The sequence below is a fragment of the Hipposideros armiger genome, unplaced genomic scaffold (genome assembly GCF_001890085.2).
Source record: "Hipposideros armiger isolate ML-2016 unplaced genomic scaffold, ASM189008v1 scaffold_544, whole genome shotgun sequence".
NCBI classification, from domain to species: domain Eukaryota; kingdom Metazoa; phylum Chordata; class Mammalia; order Chiroptera; family Hipposideridae; genus Hipposideros; species Hipposideros armiger.
Window position 1 is genome coordinate 473,356 of NW_017731894.1, and position 14,036 is coordinate 487,391.

Consider the following 14,036-nt stretch of genomic DNA (forward strand, 5'->3'; position numbering starts at 1 on the left):
ATGCCAGGACATTCATTTTGGTGGGTACCTGTTTTGAATGAATGTAATCAGCAAACTTAAATTTTTCTCTAAATGAGGGGTTGGCAGACTTTTGTAAGGGGCAGACAGTGAGCATGTGGGGCTCGCAGGCCGTCCGGTCTCTGTCTCAGCCACAGAGCACATGTCAGTGCAAGGCCATGCCTGTGTTCCAGTAAAACTGCTGATGGACACTGATCTTTCATATAACTCATGCATCAGTAATCTTTGGATTTTTTCCAACCTTTAAAAAATGTAAAAAGCCATTCGTAGCCCCTCAGCCAGACACAGAGCAGCAGGTAGGCTGGATCCAGTCCACTGGGGGCCCGTCAGTCAGCCCTGCCATAAACACCACGCCACTGTGATCGCAGCCTTGGAAACACTGATCAATATTCACTCCTCTGTTCTGACCTTTCATTCCCTAGGCTTCTGAAGATCATGAATTTGCAACAAATTGGACGGAATTATTATAACCCAAGTGACCCAATTGATATTCCGAATCATAGGTTTGTATGAAGTGGAGAATTTCTATTAGTTACAAACTTTGAAAGTGATGCTCAAATTTGAAATGACCAAATTTTCCAATGTGGCTATTAATGGCGCCCATGACATTTAGCCTGGCGTGGACAATAGAGACATCCCAGAATACTTGGGTTTGTGAAAATCACAGGAGAGCAGAAAGACGCGCCTAACACGGTCTCTGCCTGCCCTCAGGCCATCACACTCGCCAGCTAACGGGCACTGCTTCAAACGTTACTAGTGGAAAAGGGTGCAGCCCACATGGCTTAGGTGAATCACAGCAATTCAGATGCTTTCAGTTAGATTGGCAAGTTTTTCAAGGCTTAGGCCAGGGTCCATTTGATTTTCAGGTGCTATTTGAGCTTGTGTTCAGAACACTCCTCTCAGAAGCTTATTGCTACCTTTGTGTTCCTTCTCCCCTCACTTTAATAAAGTTAGTATTTTAGTTTAAAATAGGACTTAGCAAGTTATTATAAAAGAGCATTCATTGTTGAAAATCTCTAATAGGTCTTTTTCTGGAAACATGTAAAACCTTGAAATAAGTAAATTGACTCAATCAGAACTTTTGTACTTTAGACCCAATTCATAAAGCTAAAAAACAACTTGATACTTGCGAAACACGCAAGGCCGTCCTTGCGTGAGGGTCCCCTGGCCTCCGTTCTGTCTGACAGGTTGGTGATCTGGCCGGGCTTCACCACCTCCATTCTTCAGTACGAGAACAACATCATGCTCTGCACCGACGTGAGCCACAAGGTCCTTCGAAGCGAGACTGTGCTGGACTTCATGTTCAACTTGTACCATCAAACCGAAGAACACAAGTTTCAAGAACAAGTTTCTAAAGAACTAATCGGTTTAATTGTTCTTACCAAGTAAGACTTCTGTTTAAAATGCAAACGAATCCTTTCGCAAATGTTAAGACCCTGGCTGTCTAGTCCTACAGTGTTAGGAGGGGGGGGGTTTCAAGTGGAGGGCGGCAATGGCAGGAAAGGGGGGATGGTAGCCTCCCAAGACGAAGCCTATGGGGAACAGCCTCATCTGAAAAGAACAAATACCTACTGACTTCTTCCCTTGTTAGTTTCCTTTGCTTTCTCATAGTAATTTAGTCACTTCCCCGTCCACCCAGCATAGTCTTTAAGAAATTCTTTCCCCTTTTCCTTTCCATAATATCCTATATCACTAAATGCTTTGAAATTTCACTTTCTAGAGAGAACACACTGTCTAGTTAAATCTTCCTCTGCAATATTTCTACCCATCTTAACCAAAGACCCCCGAATGCCACTGTCCCACAGGTATAACAACAAAACATACCGAGTAGATGACATTGACTGGGACCAGAGCCCCAAGAGCACCTTCAAGAAAGCAGACGGCTCGGAGGTCAGCTTCCTGGAGTACTACCGGAAGGTGAGATGCCAGTGCCGGCTGTAGTCCCGGCGTGGAGGGCGTGGGCCCCACGAGGAGTCAGGAATGTCCCAGCACCGAGCGTTTGGAACACGTGGCCTTCGAAGCTGTGTATAAACGTGTCCACCAGGCGACTGTGCACAGTCCACTTTAGCTCCTGAGCCGATGACAAGCGCCCTGTCCTGCCTCCTCGTTCACAGAACGAAAGATTACGTTTGAACTTGAGCTTGTGGAGGACAAACAGGAGGGTAATAGGCGGTAAGAACTGCAAGTTAATAGCTACCCACACTGCCCCTTATTCTGTAAGGCACCTGGGTGTGAGGTGAAGCTCTCCGAACCCCAGCATGAGTCCCCTCTGTCCCAATGTGGGTAGGTTACCTCGGAGCTTGTTTGACACGTTGACATTTCAGACAGGCTTGTTTCCTGTGGCCCAGGTGAGTCTCCTAACACTGGTTTTATAAAGATGACTCTAGCTTTTGGCTCAGTAATCACTAAATTAAAAAAAAAAGAAAGGCAAATGGTAGCAAGAAAACCAGTTTCTGACTAGAAGTCGGGGGCCTCGACGTTAGTGCAAACTCGCCTTAGACGGCAGTGGCCAGTGGGAACCTTAAGATGGGGAACTTAATACTCCGAAACCGAAATTCACCCTCAGTGTGTTGTTTTGTGAAAACTTTCTAATCAAGAATGTCGCGTGGCTTGTCACCCTGCCCTGCCCACATGTACTCTCAGAGCGGAGCCTCTCGGCTAGTTCTCACTGTAACACCAGTTGGTTCAGAGAACTCCACCAGCTGAAGACCTGGAGTTACACAGGCTCCTGCTTCTGAATCAAGAAATCAAAAAAGAAGCGAATAAAACTTGTGACAAAAAGTCAAAACTTAGAGCTTTACTGACCTTGACCGTCTGAGATTCTAGGACAGGAGGGGGGCGCAGAAGAGCACGTAACTCCCGCCTGTTGTAGTGGGATCCACACCGTGTTCGTAAGACCAGCCTTGCTGTCGGCATCTTTAATTTAAGCAGCCAACTGTTTTGCCCATCGCCGTGTCACTACTAAAGGCGTTTACTGTCAATAGCGATACTTTTCTTCTCTCGAATAGCAATATAACCAAGAAATCACCGACTTGAAACAGCCAGTGCTGGTGAGCCAGCCCAAGCGGAGGAGGGGCCCTGGGGGCAGCCTGCCAGGCCCAGCCATGCTCATCCCGGAGCTCTGCTACCTCACAGGTGGGCACCCGGGCCTCCGGCCTCCACAGCGGGGGGGCCGCCCGCTGCTCTGTCCCAGCGGGCACTGGAGCATCTTTACAGCCTCCCCGCTTCTGTCCCCCCAAAACCCTCAGAGCTGCAACCCTTTCCCCCATCACCAGCCCCCACCTCACAGATTGTTCCCTTAAAGGGCTCACTGACAAAATGCGCAACGACTTCAACGTGATGAAGGACCTGGCGGTGCACACGAGGCTGACCCCGGAGCAGAGGCAGCGCGAGGTGGGCCGGCTCATCGACTACATCCACAAGTGAGTGGCTCCCGGGCCCCCCTGCTGATGGGGGCTTGGGGAGTGGCAGAGAGCAGTGTCATGCTCCTTCCGTGTGGCAGTGTTGGGGTTTGTTCTTCATGTCTGTCCCTGAGTGAGGCTGCTATTGGCCAGGGAATAGTAACATGAAACTTGGCAGCCGTGGCCTTTCTAACTCTTCTATTAGAAAAAGGTAATAAAATGAAAGTGAAAAGTTTGAGGCAAATCCATTTTCTCTCTCAGTTATAACATGAGGAAGAGATAGCTTGGGCATCAGCATTTTAAATGAAAGGCTGGGGTGAGGGGGCCATAGATGGGGTGACTGAAAGGGACTTTCCTGGGAGTGGGCCCTGAGGGCTGGGGCGGCCGCTGTGCAGGCGCCTGTGCTGTCCTCACGTTCACGCTTTGTGAATCTGTTTACAGGGACGATAATGTTCAGAGGGAACTTCGGGACTGGGGTCTGAGCTTCGACTCCAACTTATTGTCCTTCTCGGGAAGAATCTTGCAAGCAGAAAAGATTCACCAAGGTGGAAGAACAGTAAGGCCCTTTGTAAAGCTGTCAGTCCTGTGGGATTGGGTCAGGCCCCCNACCTGATGCTGTGATATGAAATCAGGTATTTTGTGTTTTTAAGGTTTAGTTCAAGTGCGTGTCGGTATTGCCTTTATTCACATACAAGATTTCAAGGGCTGGGTTTAGTTCTGTTTTGTGTCCACTTTCCCCACCCAATCAGATTATTTAAAAACACACGGTAAAAATAGAGAATTGTCAGATTTCCAGTGATATGTCAGTGCCGAGCCGTGCGCTGTGTGCGGTGACCAGTGTGTCTGTGCCACAGGGACCTTGTGGTCCTGTGCCGCCAGCAGCAGAAATGGATGTGAGTGGGGACTCTCCCGTCCTCCCCGCATCAGCCAGCACCCCGCCCCGCACCCATGCGTGCCCCGGGACCCAGACGTCTGATCACAGCACCAGGCTCCGTGGCACCGTCCCCATGCCCCTCAGGCCACCCTTTCTGACACACCCTCTACCCAAGGTCACTTACCGTGTCCTCTGGAACCCAAGGTCATGCTTCAGGGTCCTTGACCTCCTTGCTTTAGCCCGCTGGCTTTCTCCCTGGACACGTCTGCCTTCGAGTGGCCCCTGTCCCCCACACCTCTTGTCCTCTGGGTCTAAGGTGGGACAGGTATCTTTCTGGACTCGTACGCAGTCAGGGTGCTGCCCGGCAGGCCCACCTGGCCCCCGACCAGTGCCTCTGCAGTCCCCAGCACCCCTGGAGCCCTCGCCTGAGGCTCAGAACCCTGCTGGGGTTGCACGTCCCGCCTCCCCCAGGGCTGTGGCCCTCTGTCCCCCACCCCTCACCCTGCACAGGACGCCTGCCTTGCACACGGCTCTGGAACCACGGCTTCCCTTGTCAGGCATCTTATTCATTCCCAGCAGCCTGCGGACCTGCTGCTCCATTTCCACCCAAAAAAACAAAACCCTTGGGCCCGTGGCCCCTGCAGCTACAGTTCAGTTTCTCTCTCCTGCTTAAAGTTAATTCCAGCCCAGACCGTCCCTGCCCGAGCTCCCCACCTACCAGGCCTGTGTCCAAGGCGCAGGTGTGACCAGGGGTGGCAGGAAGGACGCTGTGGAGGGGCCCTTCCCGGCCTCAGCGTGGCAGGGGCAGGCGCTGTGCTCCTTCCTGGCCCCGGGGCCCTGAGTGTCCCCGTCCTCCAGCAGCTGTCTCGGTGTGCATCCTTTCCCCCTTCCCGGCAGCCCCAGACCACGAGCTGGGGACCGTGGGGACGGAGGCCTCTCAGGACAGCACAGGGTGTGTGAGCGCTAATCTCAGGCCCTCACCCGCTTGCAGGCCGTGGTTTCCTGCTGTTTTGAATGGACTTCACTGAGGTGTAGTTTACACAGAAATGAATCCAATTCGGTGAGTTCTGAGACCTTCAGACACACCTGTGTCTCTCACCGGAAGACCTAGCTAGAGTGCTCAGCAGTTCCGTGACTTTCAGGGTACAGGTCTTAGGCACATCCTGTTAAATCTGTCCCTAAGTACTTCATGGTTTTGATGCTAATCCAACAAATTACCTATTTTCATTTTATCAGTACGTCACATAGACGTGTATTTTGTTTCTAATTGTCCTGCTGGCTTGTAGAAACACTTGGTAGGCCCGAGCCCTGTGCTCACACCGTACATCACATCTGACTTTCCCAGGGGTCTGACTTTTCTTTCCTTGTCTCCTTACTGCTCTGGCGGATGCCCTGGGTTGTCTCTGACAGAAGGGGAGTCACAAGTGAGGGCAGTGGCAGCTGTTAACAAGTGCAGATACGTTTCTGTCTTTTCATGGTTTCCTGAACAAGCGTTTTGTCCAGTGCTTTTTCTGCCTCTATTGAAATGATCAGCTATCTTTTCTCTCTTGTCCTGTTAATACAGTAAAATACACTGATTTTTTTTTTTTCCAGAACGTTAAGGCAACCTTCACTCCTGGATGAGCCACAGCTGGGCCTAGTGTGTCATCCTTTTTGTATTTTCCTGGATTCAATCTGCTAATACCTTAAGGATTTTTTTTAAATTTCCATTCACGATGCTATTGGTCAGTATTTCTCCTGGGATGTCTTTGTCTAGTTTTGATATCAGGGTAGTGCTGGCCTCCTAAGTTTGGGCATTTTTCTTTCTTCTCTCTTTTCTGGAAGAATTTGTACACAGTTGGCTTGTATAGTCCTTACGTGCTTGGTGGTATTCACCAAAGCTGAGTGCAGCTTGTTACTGCTTTGCATTTTGTTGGGAAATTTGTGTTTTCAAAAAATCTACAGAAACATTAGTCCTGACTACTTTTGCTGATTTTTTTCTTTTTTTTGAGAAATTGTCATAAGCTTATTTTTTATTATGATAAAGTATGAACATAAAATTTACCATTTCAGCCATTTTTAAGTGTGTGGTGGCATTAAGTGTATTCACACTGTTGTGTAGACTTCAATTTCTTACATCAGAATTTCTTAAACCGGAATTTTTGAAAAATTGAAAACATTCCATTTAATCTGGCATTTCAGTTGTTTTTTGTTGTGATATTATATTTCCGCTGCAGAATTTGTTCATCCCCAGCTCCTGGGGTCTCAAGTCTTAGGTCCCTCATGGAAATGAGCGTCTCTGTCACCCCTTCTTCACTCTAAGTGCAGCAGGTGACAACCTCTCCCAGCGTGAATGACATTAGGCCGCAGCTGTCATAGTTCCACAGCTTTGCACTTGAATTATATTTCCATCTTGCTGCAAGCATGTTGATTGTACCTCCTATTAGAACAAACCCTGTTCTTTAGAAAATTTAAAAACAATGAAGGCCTGTAGGGAAAAGTCTTTACGTTTGAGAAGTTGGCTCGTATCTGCTGCATTGCATTGGCTTAGCTCTGATCATACCATTTGAACTGTCACTTACCAAAGGGACACACCACAAATATGGTCTGAATTCACTTTCGAAGTCCTGCTTGCGCGCGAGTGTTTCTCATGCACAAGAAATGCTGACTCAATGCTCATTACCTTGTTTTTGGCCACCGAGTGGGTTGTCACCAGCAATGCCAGTGTGAAAGCATTTTGTAAATGACTCCCAAAACACAGGTCAGAACTGTCAGAAAAAGTGGTGCCAGAACTGGTGGGGCCGCAGGGCTGTCTTGTGCAGACAGAAGGGGGCTCAGGATGCTGCTGATAGAGGTTTTGGTTTTAGACAAAGACAGAGTAGACGGCTCTGTACAAAATAACAAGTTTTATTTGTATAAAATGTTTTGCACTAACTGTACACATGCACACACCCACACAGCTCTGAGCCACACATCGCGTAATCTCTTGTTAATCTACCACAAACTATTGTTATAGTACAATTCACAACCTAATTGTTGAAGACACATGGGGAAAGATTTGTCGTTCATTTATAAACCTTCCATAAATTACAAAAGAAAGGCAGTCTGGAAAGTGTGTATAAAGAATAAAAAGAGTTTACAAGTGGACAAGAATTACAAAATAGTAATCATCAAACATCTGCCAGCAACTTTGTAAATCTTTTGTTCGAGTGCCAATGACAGTGGGTATGGAGCCATCTGACCTCGGTGTGGGGTGTTTGGGGTGGCTTATGCTCATGGATTCTCATGTGTGCTACGCATTGTTGGGTATTTGTTATGGCATTTTGACAGGTAATGGAAGGAACAGAAATCCACATGCCACAAAATGCAGCAGTCAGAGCCAGGAGTGTTACCAGCTCTCTGGCAGGTTGGAGGGGTGGGGTTTCCCAAACCAGGTTACTTTCTCTCGTCTATTTCAACTGGTTTGAGTAAGTAAACATTCTCTGTGCTGCCTGGCTTGCTGTGAAGGATGCCAAGCCAGGCTCTTAAAACTCAGCCTGTGCCAGTCGGTTTGAACCCTGTGGGAGCATGGAGCGCACTGAACGCACACACACACGTGGACACGGAAGTCTTTATTAGACAGTACAGCTCATTGTGCATTTATAAGGCAGAATTCTCATCGAGGCCATTAAACTAGGAATTTCAAGACCAGAGGTAAAGTGAGTTATGCATGACGAGGAAGCATTTTGGACAGGGACAAGGCGGAAACCATTCCTTTAAGGGCAGATGAAAAATGCAGAGACTGGAATCACAGGTGAGGGGGAGAGGCCAGGAGCGACTGGCCCCCCCCGTTTGTTCGTGAGACCCCACCTGCCGGCAGACCTCGGCATTACGAGGAGAGCTCAGGCCGGCGAGAGTGCCAGCCGCCCTGCCCTGGCAGGTGGCGTAAAGCGATGTGCAGAGGGAGAGCGTTTCTCTCCTGTGTCAGGGGGACATGGTTTTTAGGAAGTCCTTGTGTCGTGAAAGCCCTAGTTTGGAACTAAAGAAAACAACAGATGCGGAAGTTGTCGGAGGTGCGCGAATCACTTGGCTGCCCCCAGCTTTTGCAGGAGTCTCTTGCCTCTGAAAAGCAGCCCCTTTTTCTTTTTCGAGGAGACTTCCCTGCCTCTCCCAGGACTACCAGTACCCATAGGTGACGCAGGTGACCCCGAATGGAGGTGGGCTGTGGGGGACGGCGCTGTCCTTGCTGTACCTGCACCCTCAGGAGGGACCTGGGACGTACAGTGTGACAGTTTGAGTGCGTGAGCGCCAGCAACACCAATCCACTCGGTAACACCGCACGCCCGTGGCCCGCCAGGAAGGGTAAGGGTGGCGTCGTCCTTCCAAGCGCTAACGTGCCAGCGCCTCTGAGAGACAGGGTCTGGCTTTGCCAGGTCTGTGTCCTCGGGGGAGGGGCTGGCCAGTGCTTTGGCAAGACAAGCTAGGTAACCACTGACTCTGTCAACTCAGACCAAAAGCAGGGTGGGGGAAGTGACTTTAAATTAGGTCGATAGAAAAATTGGCCGAGTACCCATCAGAAATCTTAAAAGCGAACGAACGTTCTTAAAGGGGGCTTTGTCGTCTCTGAAAACGACTCGGGTCTGTGAGCCCTGGTGTGGTCGAGCGCATTCCTGGTTTAGAAACATTGGAGATGGCACACCGGTCGAAAGAAAAAAAAAACAAAAACTAAAATGAACCTTAATTACAATCAAAGGAAGCTTAAGGGGCCCTTAGCGGCTGCCGCCAGGATTCCCCAGTGACTGAGGCGGGACTTGTGTCGCCAGTGGGCGCGTGTCCGTCCCGGCACGCCGTGCCTCCCCAGCAGTGCCCGGGGCCGTGCCCCCCGCCGCCTACCTGCACTCCCCATGAGTGTTCATTACCAGCAGGCAAATGACAGAAGCAAGGGGCTTGGACTTGGACTTGAAATCAAGGTCCGACTCTAATGGGAACACCTGTCAAGCACCCAAAGCCACCTGAAGATACCAGCTACTCCGTCTAATGCGATGGTTTGAGCTGCGTGCCCCAGAACCTGGTCCAGCACTGGCAGCCAGCATGCCACTCTCCACCAGCCTCTGTGCTCACAGCACTCGCTGGGGCTTCGAGGAGACGCTGAGCGCCCTCGCGAGACAGGCTCGGCCGCTGCAGAAAAACGCGCGCGGTCAACTCGCCAGCACGTGCGGTGCTCAGAGCCAGCTCGTCCCCTCGTGGTCATGCTCCTGGGCCTGACCACGAGTGATGCTTTGCCAAGAAATTTACTACAGTAAACATTTTGATTGGGTTGTGCTTTTTCCAGGAGGGGCTAACAATGCAACATGCAGCTTCAAGCACAAGTAGACCTGGGCGACTCTGTGCAGACAAACAATTAGCCTGGTCAGAAATATGTCCCCAGTGCTGGCCTTCGAAATGTCCTCACTGTGGAGAGGACAGGTTTGGGGGAGACGAGTCACTGCACTACACGCTCAGTTGCTTTACAACTGAGACCAAGCGCTACCCTGACTCAAAGTGCAGTGCTTTCGTGAAGACATATTTCTTTAAGTCTACCGCATTAGCCAGTAAGGTAGCTTAAGGAGGTATCTTTATAGGTATCCTCGGCTGCTCACTTACGTGAAGGAACACTGCCTGATTAAGGTGTGAAATGAACACTCTTCTTCTGTCTCCAAGCAGATGAGCAAAGAAATAAAAAAAATATATATAAAAATAGAATAGATAAAAGATGAAATAAAATAAAAATGAGACACTACACCGCATGTGACCTCCTTCAGGATGCGTGAGGGGCGCTCTGGTCTCTGTGAAGAGGGCTGAACCCCCCACAGGGCGAACCCCCATTCCTGTCCTGGAGCCTAAGGGCTGGCCACGCCCCTCCCTCCACCAGGCGGGGATGTGCGTCTACCAGGTGGGCTGGGGGCCCTTTGCGAGGACAGGCGGGCTGATTATAACGGAAAGGGTCACGTTTTGTGAAATAAATAAACTAAGGTTTAGAAGTACGAATTTTTAGGCACAGGCCCCATGGAAGGGCAGAGGAAAAATTCCGGGTATGTGCTTTTCGGCCCAAGACAGAAAACTTAACGCCATCACTGTAGGAGACGCTCAGGGCCACGTGGGGGTTAGACACGCTGGAGGCGTCTGCTTACCCTTTTAGCCTTTGGACGCATCGGCGTATCTGGTGAGCAGTGCGACGGGGCGTCCGAAAGGTACACTTCGACGTCGTCAGGCACTTCTTCTAGGAAGTTGGAGGGGACGAGGCCTTTCTGCCCATTCAGCTCCCCCTAAAACACAGGCATGAGGCAGGAGAGCGATTGACTGTTTCTAAACACCAGCTTCTTGTTCAGCTAAAAGAACACGGCTCGGAGCAGAGATGCCTGGGGCTTTATTCCGGCTCCAAAGCAGCTGGACCAAAGGGACTGCAGGGTTTCCAGGCTGCCCTGCTCATGAGAAAACCTTCGGTGACCTGCTCAGAGCGCGGCGGGCCGGGCTGGGGCGACTCTTAGCACCGGGGACATCTGGGAACCCTCCCCGGGGCCATCTTGGCCCTGGGACCTGCGGAGCCCTCGGATACAGCAGCCCAGACAGACCCAATGCACCCCGAGGCGGGGGCCGACGTCGGCCACACCCCGCGGACTGGCCTGCCCAGCCCCTCACGCACAGTCACATTCTCACTACAGAAACTAAACAACATGGGGACAATGAAGTCTCTGCGGACCCCTCCTCAGAGATCACTGCTCCAGGCTGGTACAGAGCCTTCCAGCCCTTTCTGCTCATTTGCCTATCTCTGCATGCACAGCGGGTCACGAGCAGTAGATCCAGCTGCCCACTGGACACCTGACGCGAGCGAGTCACACCCTGTGTCGTTTCTTCCCACCCCCACTGCTAACCTGCCCCTCAAGTGTGCAGACCCAAGTCCAAAGTCGGCCCCAGACACCACGGGAGTCCTGTGTTCGTCACAGATGTAGAGATGACAGTGTGAGAGGCTGCCTCCTACGTCCCAATAAAAACTGCACCCAAGGGTGCGATCAACGGGGAAAGGAGCCCATGGAGGGAGGTCTGACACGGGCACTATCCAGGCCGCACAGGAAAACGGGCAAAGGACTCGAATAGGCATTTCCCCAGAGGCCACCAGGCACACGAGAACACGTCTGACCCTCAAGGCAACGCAACTCAAAGCCACCAGACACCACGTCACCTCCAGTGGGATGGCTACTGCCAAAAACACGGTTTATGAAGTAACACGATAGCGGTGAAGACATGGGCAGACGGGCACACTCGGAGGGCGTGCGAATTGGTGCAGCCACGGGGAAGCAGCATGGCGGGTCCTCACAAAACAAAGGGGGGCAACCATATAGCCCAGCAGCTCCTTCCTGGGCATGCACCACAAAGAACGAACAGACCAGCGAGACCAAACACACAAAATAAATGAAAAGGGGCTTCTTGATGTTTCAAAAACTTACATAATAAAATCCATCTTCATCAATTTCACCAAAAACAGTTATAATATCTCCCGTGCAAAATGTAAGTTCAGCCTGTAGATAGAACATAGAGTTAATGGTACTTTCCCTTACAAAGCAGTTGTATTTTTTTTTTAATCATGATTTCTCTAATCATTTCTCTTTTTTTCTCATTGTTTTGATATTAACCTATTCTTTCAGTCAAATTAGGAAAAAAGGTACAAAGCTAATGAGAGCCTCTGTTCAAAGCCTCTTAGAAAGCAGCCACACATCAAAATAAGGCCAACCCTTAAAAAAGGCGCCGCCGCCAGGTCCCGCCATCAGCTTCCAAACCCAGAGCCCGAGGGACACGTCCCCCACAGCATGAGGGCCAGCACGTAACCCTCCTCTCGCTGAGTGTAAAAACCTTTGCTCATTAAATGTCTGTTTACGTGCCCACTGTGGGCCGGGCTCCAGGCTCGAGACGGGCAGATAAATCTAGCAGAGGGAGCAAAAAAAATGCAGTTTGCTCTCTAAACATGAACATGAGGGACAGAGGCGTGTGTCTCGGGGCCAGCCGGTACAGGACTGGGGGCGGGGGGCGGGTGCCTGTCGGGTCACAGGGGCGCTGGGCACCACCATCCGGGCAGCACTGCCCTCTAAGAATGTGGCCCCGGGTGCAAACCCACCCTTCATTCCTGAGGCACAGCCTCCCGGGGCCCTGTGCGCGAGGCTGCTGAGCCCTGGCAGGTGTGGCAGGTGTGACACAGGCACACAGCCTCCTCTCCCCACCCCACCTACAGCTCAGGGGTCCTTCCTGCTTTGCCTGTCCCCTGGGCAGTGGGGCTTTTAGTCCTCTCTTCAGGGCGAAGCTATTGGGCCACCACCATAGGGGACCCTGGCCACATGCCTGCTGCGCCCACAGTACGTCGGTAGGCTGCCCCCAGCTCTCTGCCGGCCGTTTACTGGTCCTGGAGTGCCCCCCGAATCCCCCCGCCCACGGCCCGTCCCTGAGAAGGAGGCGAGGCTGGGTCAGGTGGCTTAAGCGTGGTGTACAGGAGCGCTGGGGACGAAGGCACAGGGTGTGGTCGTGTCCGCAGAGCGGGCGGCTGGCCGTACCTGGACGTCGATGTTGGGCGAGCTCTCCCTCGGGTCGTAGTCGTACAGCGCCACCATCCTGCGCGTGCACACCGATGGCCGACGGCCGCTCCTCCTGGTCCTCTCTGTTCACACCATGGGGAGGAGAGAGCCATCATGAAGTCGCCGCAGAGGCAGTGGCCCTTCCTTGTCTCTGTGGGCGCTGGGACCAGACAAGCCCCCTCCCGGGTCCCGTGTTTGGGCCCTGGCGACAGCACAGCCCGCCCCTGTGGCGCAGCGAGTGGCCTGAGCCCACGTGCCTGTGTTTTGCCCTAATTCAGAATAAGCACACCTTCTAGGACCTGGCAGGCCGCCCTCACGAAGCAGACTGTCCCCAGAGGGTTCGCACACGGCTCTGCGCTTGTTCATTTCACAGGGGATGGGACAAGTCTGACCTCCGGGAGCGGGCAGTGGCCACATACGCTCTCTTTACTGCACGCAAAGCCACTCCTGTTGGTGTGCACTTCTGTAGGGTCTGATCAGCCCCACGGTCACATGGCCAGCACGACCATCCAGGAGAGTCCCGTCACCCCCACATTCCGCCATGCCCCTTCACTGTCCCCTCCAGCCCCCGTGACCAGTGACCTGTCTTCTGTCCCAGTACTTTGGCCACTTCCAGAACATGGTTCAAGTGGAATCGGGCAGAAGGAAGCATTTATAGAGACTGGCTTGTCTCCTTTGGAGGACGCATCTGGGCCCGTTGGTGGGGTGGCATCTGCCAGCCGTTCGTGCCGTCTTCACCAGTGAGTAGGATGCCGTCGTACGGACGCGCCCCCCCCCCCCCCGATGGTTTCCTGCGTCACCAGTAGGCGAACGGCGTGGGCTGTGCCCGGTATCAGCGACTCCCCTGAGTCAAGCTGCCATAAACACTCACGGACAGCTTTCTACATGAAGCTCCCACGTCTCTGGGATTGCTGGGTAGTCCTGTGTGTTTGACTTCATGAGAGTACGCCCAGCCCGGGGGGGGCGGGGGTGTGGGTTCCCATCAGTTCCATCGGTATTTCCCTAATGAGGCGAAGCATCTTCCGGATGCTTATTTACCATCCACGCGTCTTCTCTGGCGAAGGGGCTCTTCAGACCCCCTGTCCGGCCTGTTAGGGGGTCGTTCCACTGCCGGTTGCGTGGTGAAGATAGCTATCTGCGTGTTCCAGGTACAAGTCCCTCTTCAGTGGCGGGCCTGGCAGAGTT

The 14,036-nt window shown here is 51.9% G+C and overlaps 2 protein-coding genes across 2 annotated transcripts in view; one reads left to right on the forward strand and one right to left on the reverse strand.

Annotated features, from left to right (window-relative positions):
- The window catches only part of PIWIL1 (piwi like RNA-mediated gene silencing 1), an 11,568-nt gene extending 7,252 nt beyond the window's left edge, over window positions 1-4,316 (forward strand). The window contains exons 5-11 of the mRNA XM_019668920.1: window positions 387-521; window positions 1,206-1,403; window positions 1,824-1,935; window positions 3,027-3,153; window positions 3,323-3,440; window positions 3,861-3,995; window positions 4,274-4,316. Of these exons, the coding sequence (XP_019524465.1) occupies window positions 387-521; window positions 1,206-1,403; window positions 1,824-1,935; window positions 3,027-3,153; window positions 3,323-3,440; window positions 3,861-3,995; window positions 4,274-4,316 (868 nt within the window). The remainder of the gene's footprint in view (window positions 1-386; window positions 522-1,205; window positions 1,404-1,823; window positions 1,936-3,026; window positions 3,154-3,322; window positions 3,441-3,860; window positions 3,996-4,273) is intronic.
- Window positions 4,317-8,826: 4,510 nt separating this feature from the next.
- Window positions 8,827-14,036, reverse strand: part of RIMBP2 (RIMS binding protein 2) — an 86,227-nt gene continuing 81,017 nt past the window's right edge. Inside the window, exons 20-23 of the mRNA XM_019668945.1 lie at window positions 12,831-12,934; window positions 11,736-11,807; window positions 10,422-10,556; window positions 8,827-9,940 (exon numbers count right to left, since the gene is read on the reverse strand). Of these exons, the coding sequence (XP_019524490.1) occupies window positions 9,914-9,940; window positions 10,422-10,556; window positions 11,736-11,807; window positions 12,831-12,934 (338 nt within the window). The 3' untranslated portion in view covers window positions 8,827-9,913. The remainder of the gene's footprint in view (window positions 9,941-10,421; window positions 10,557-11,735; window positions 11,808-12,830; window positions 12,935-14,036) is intronic.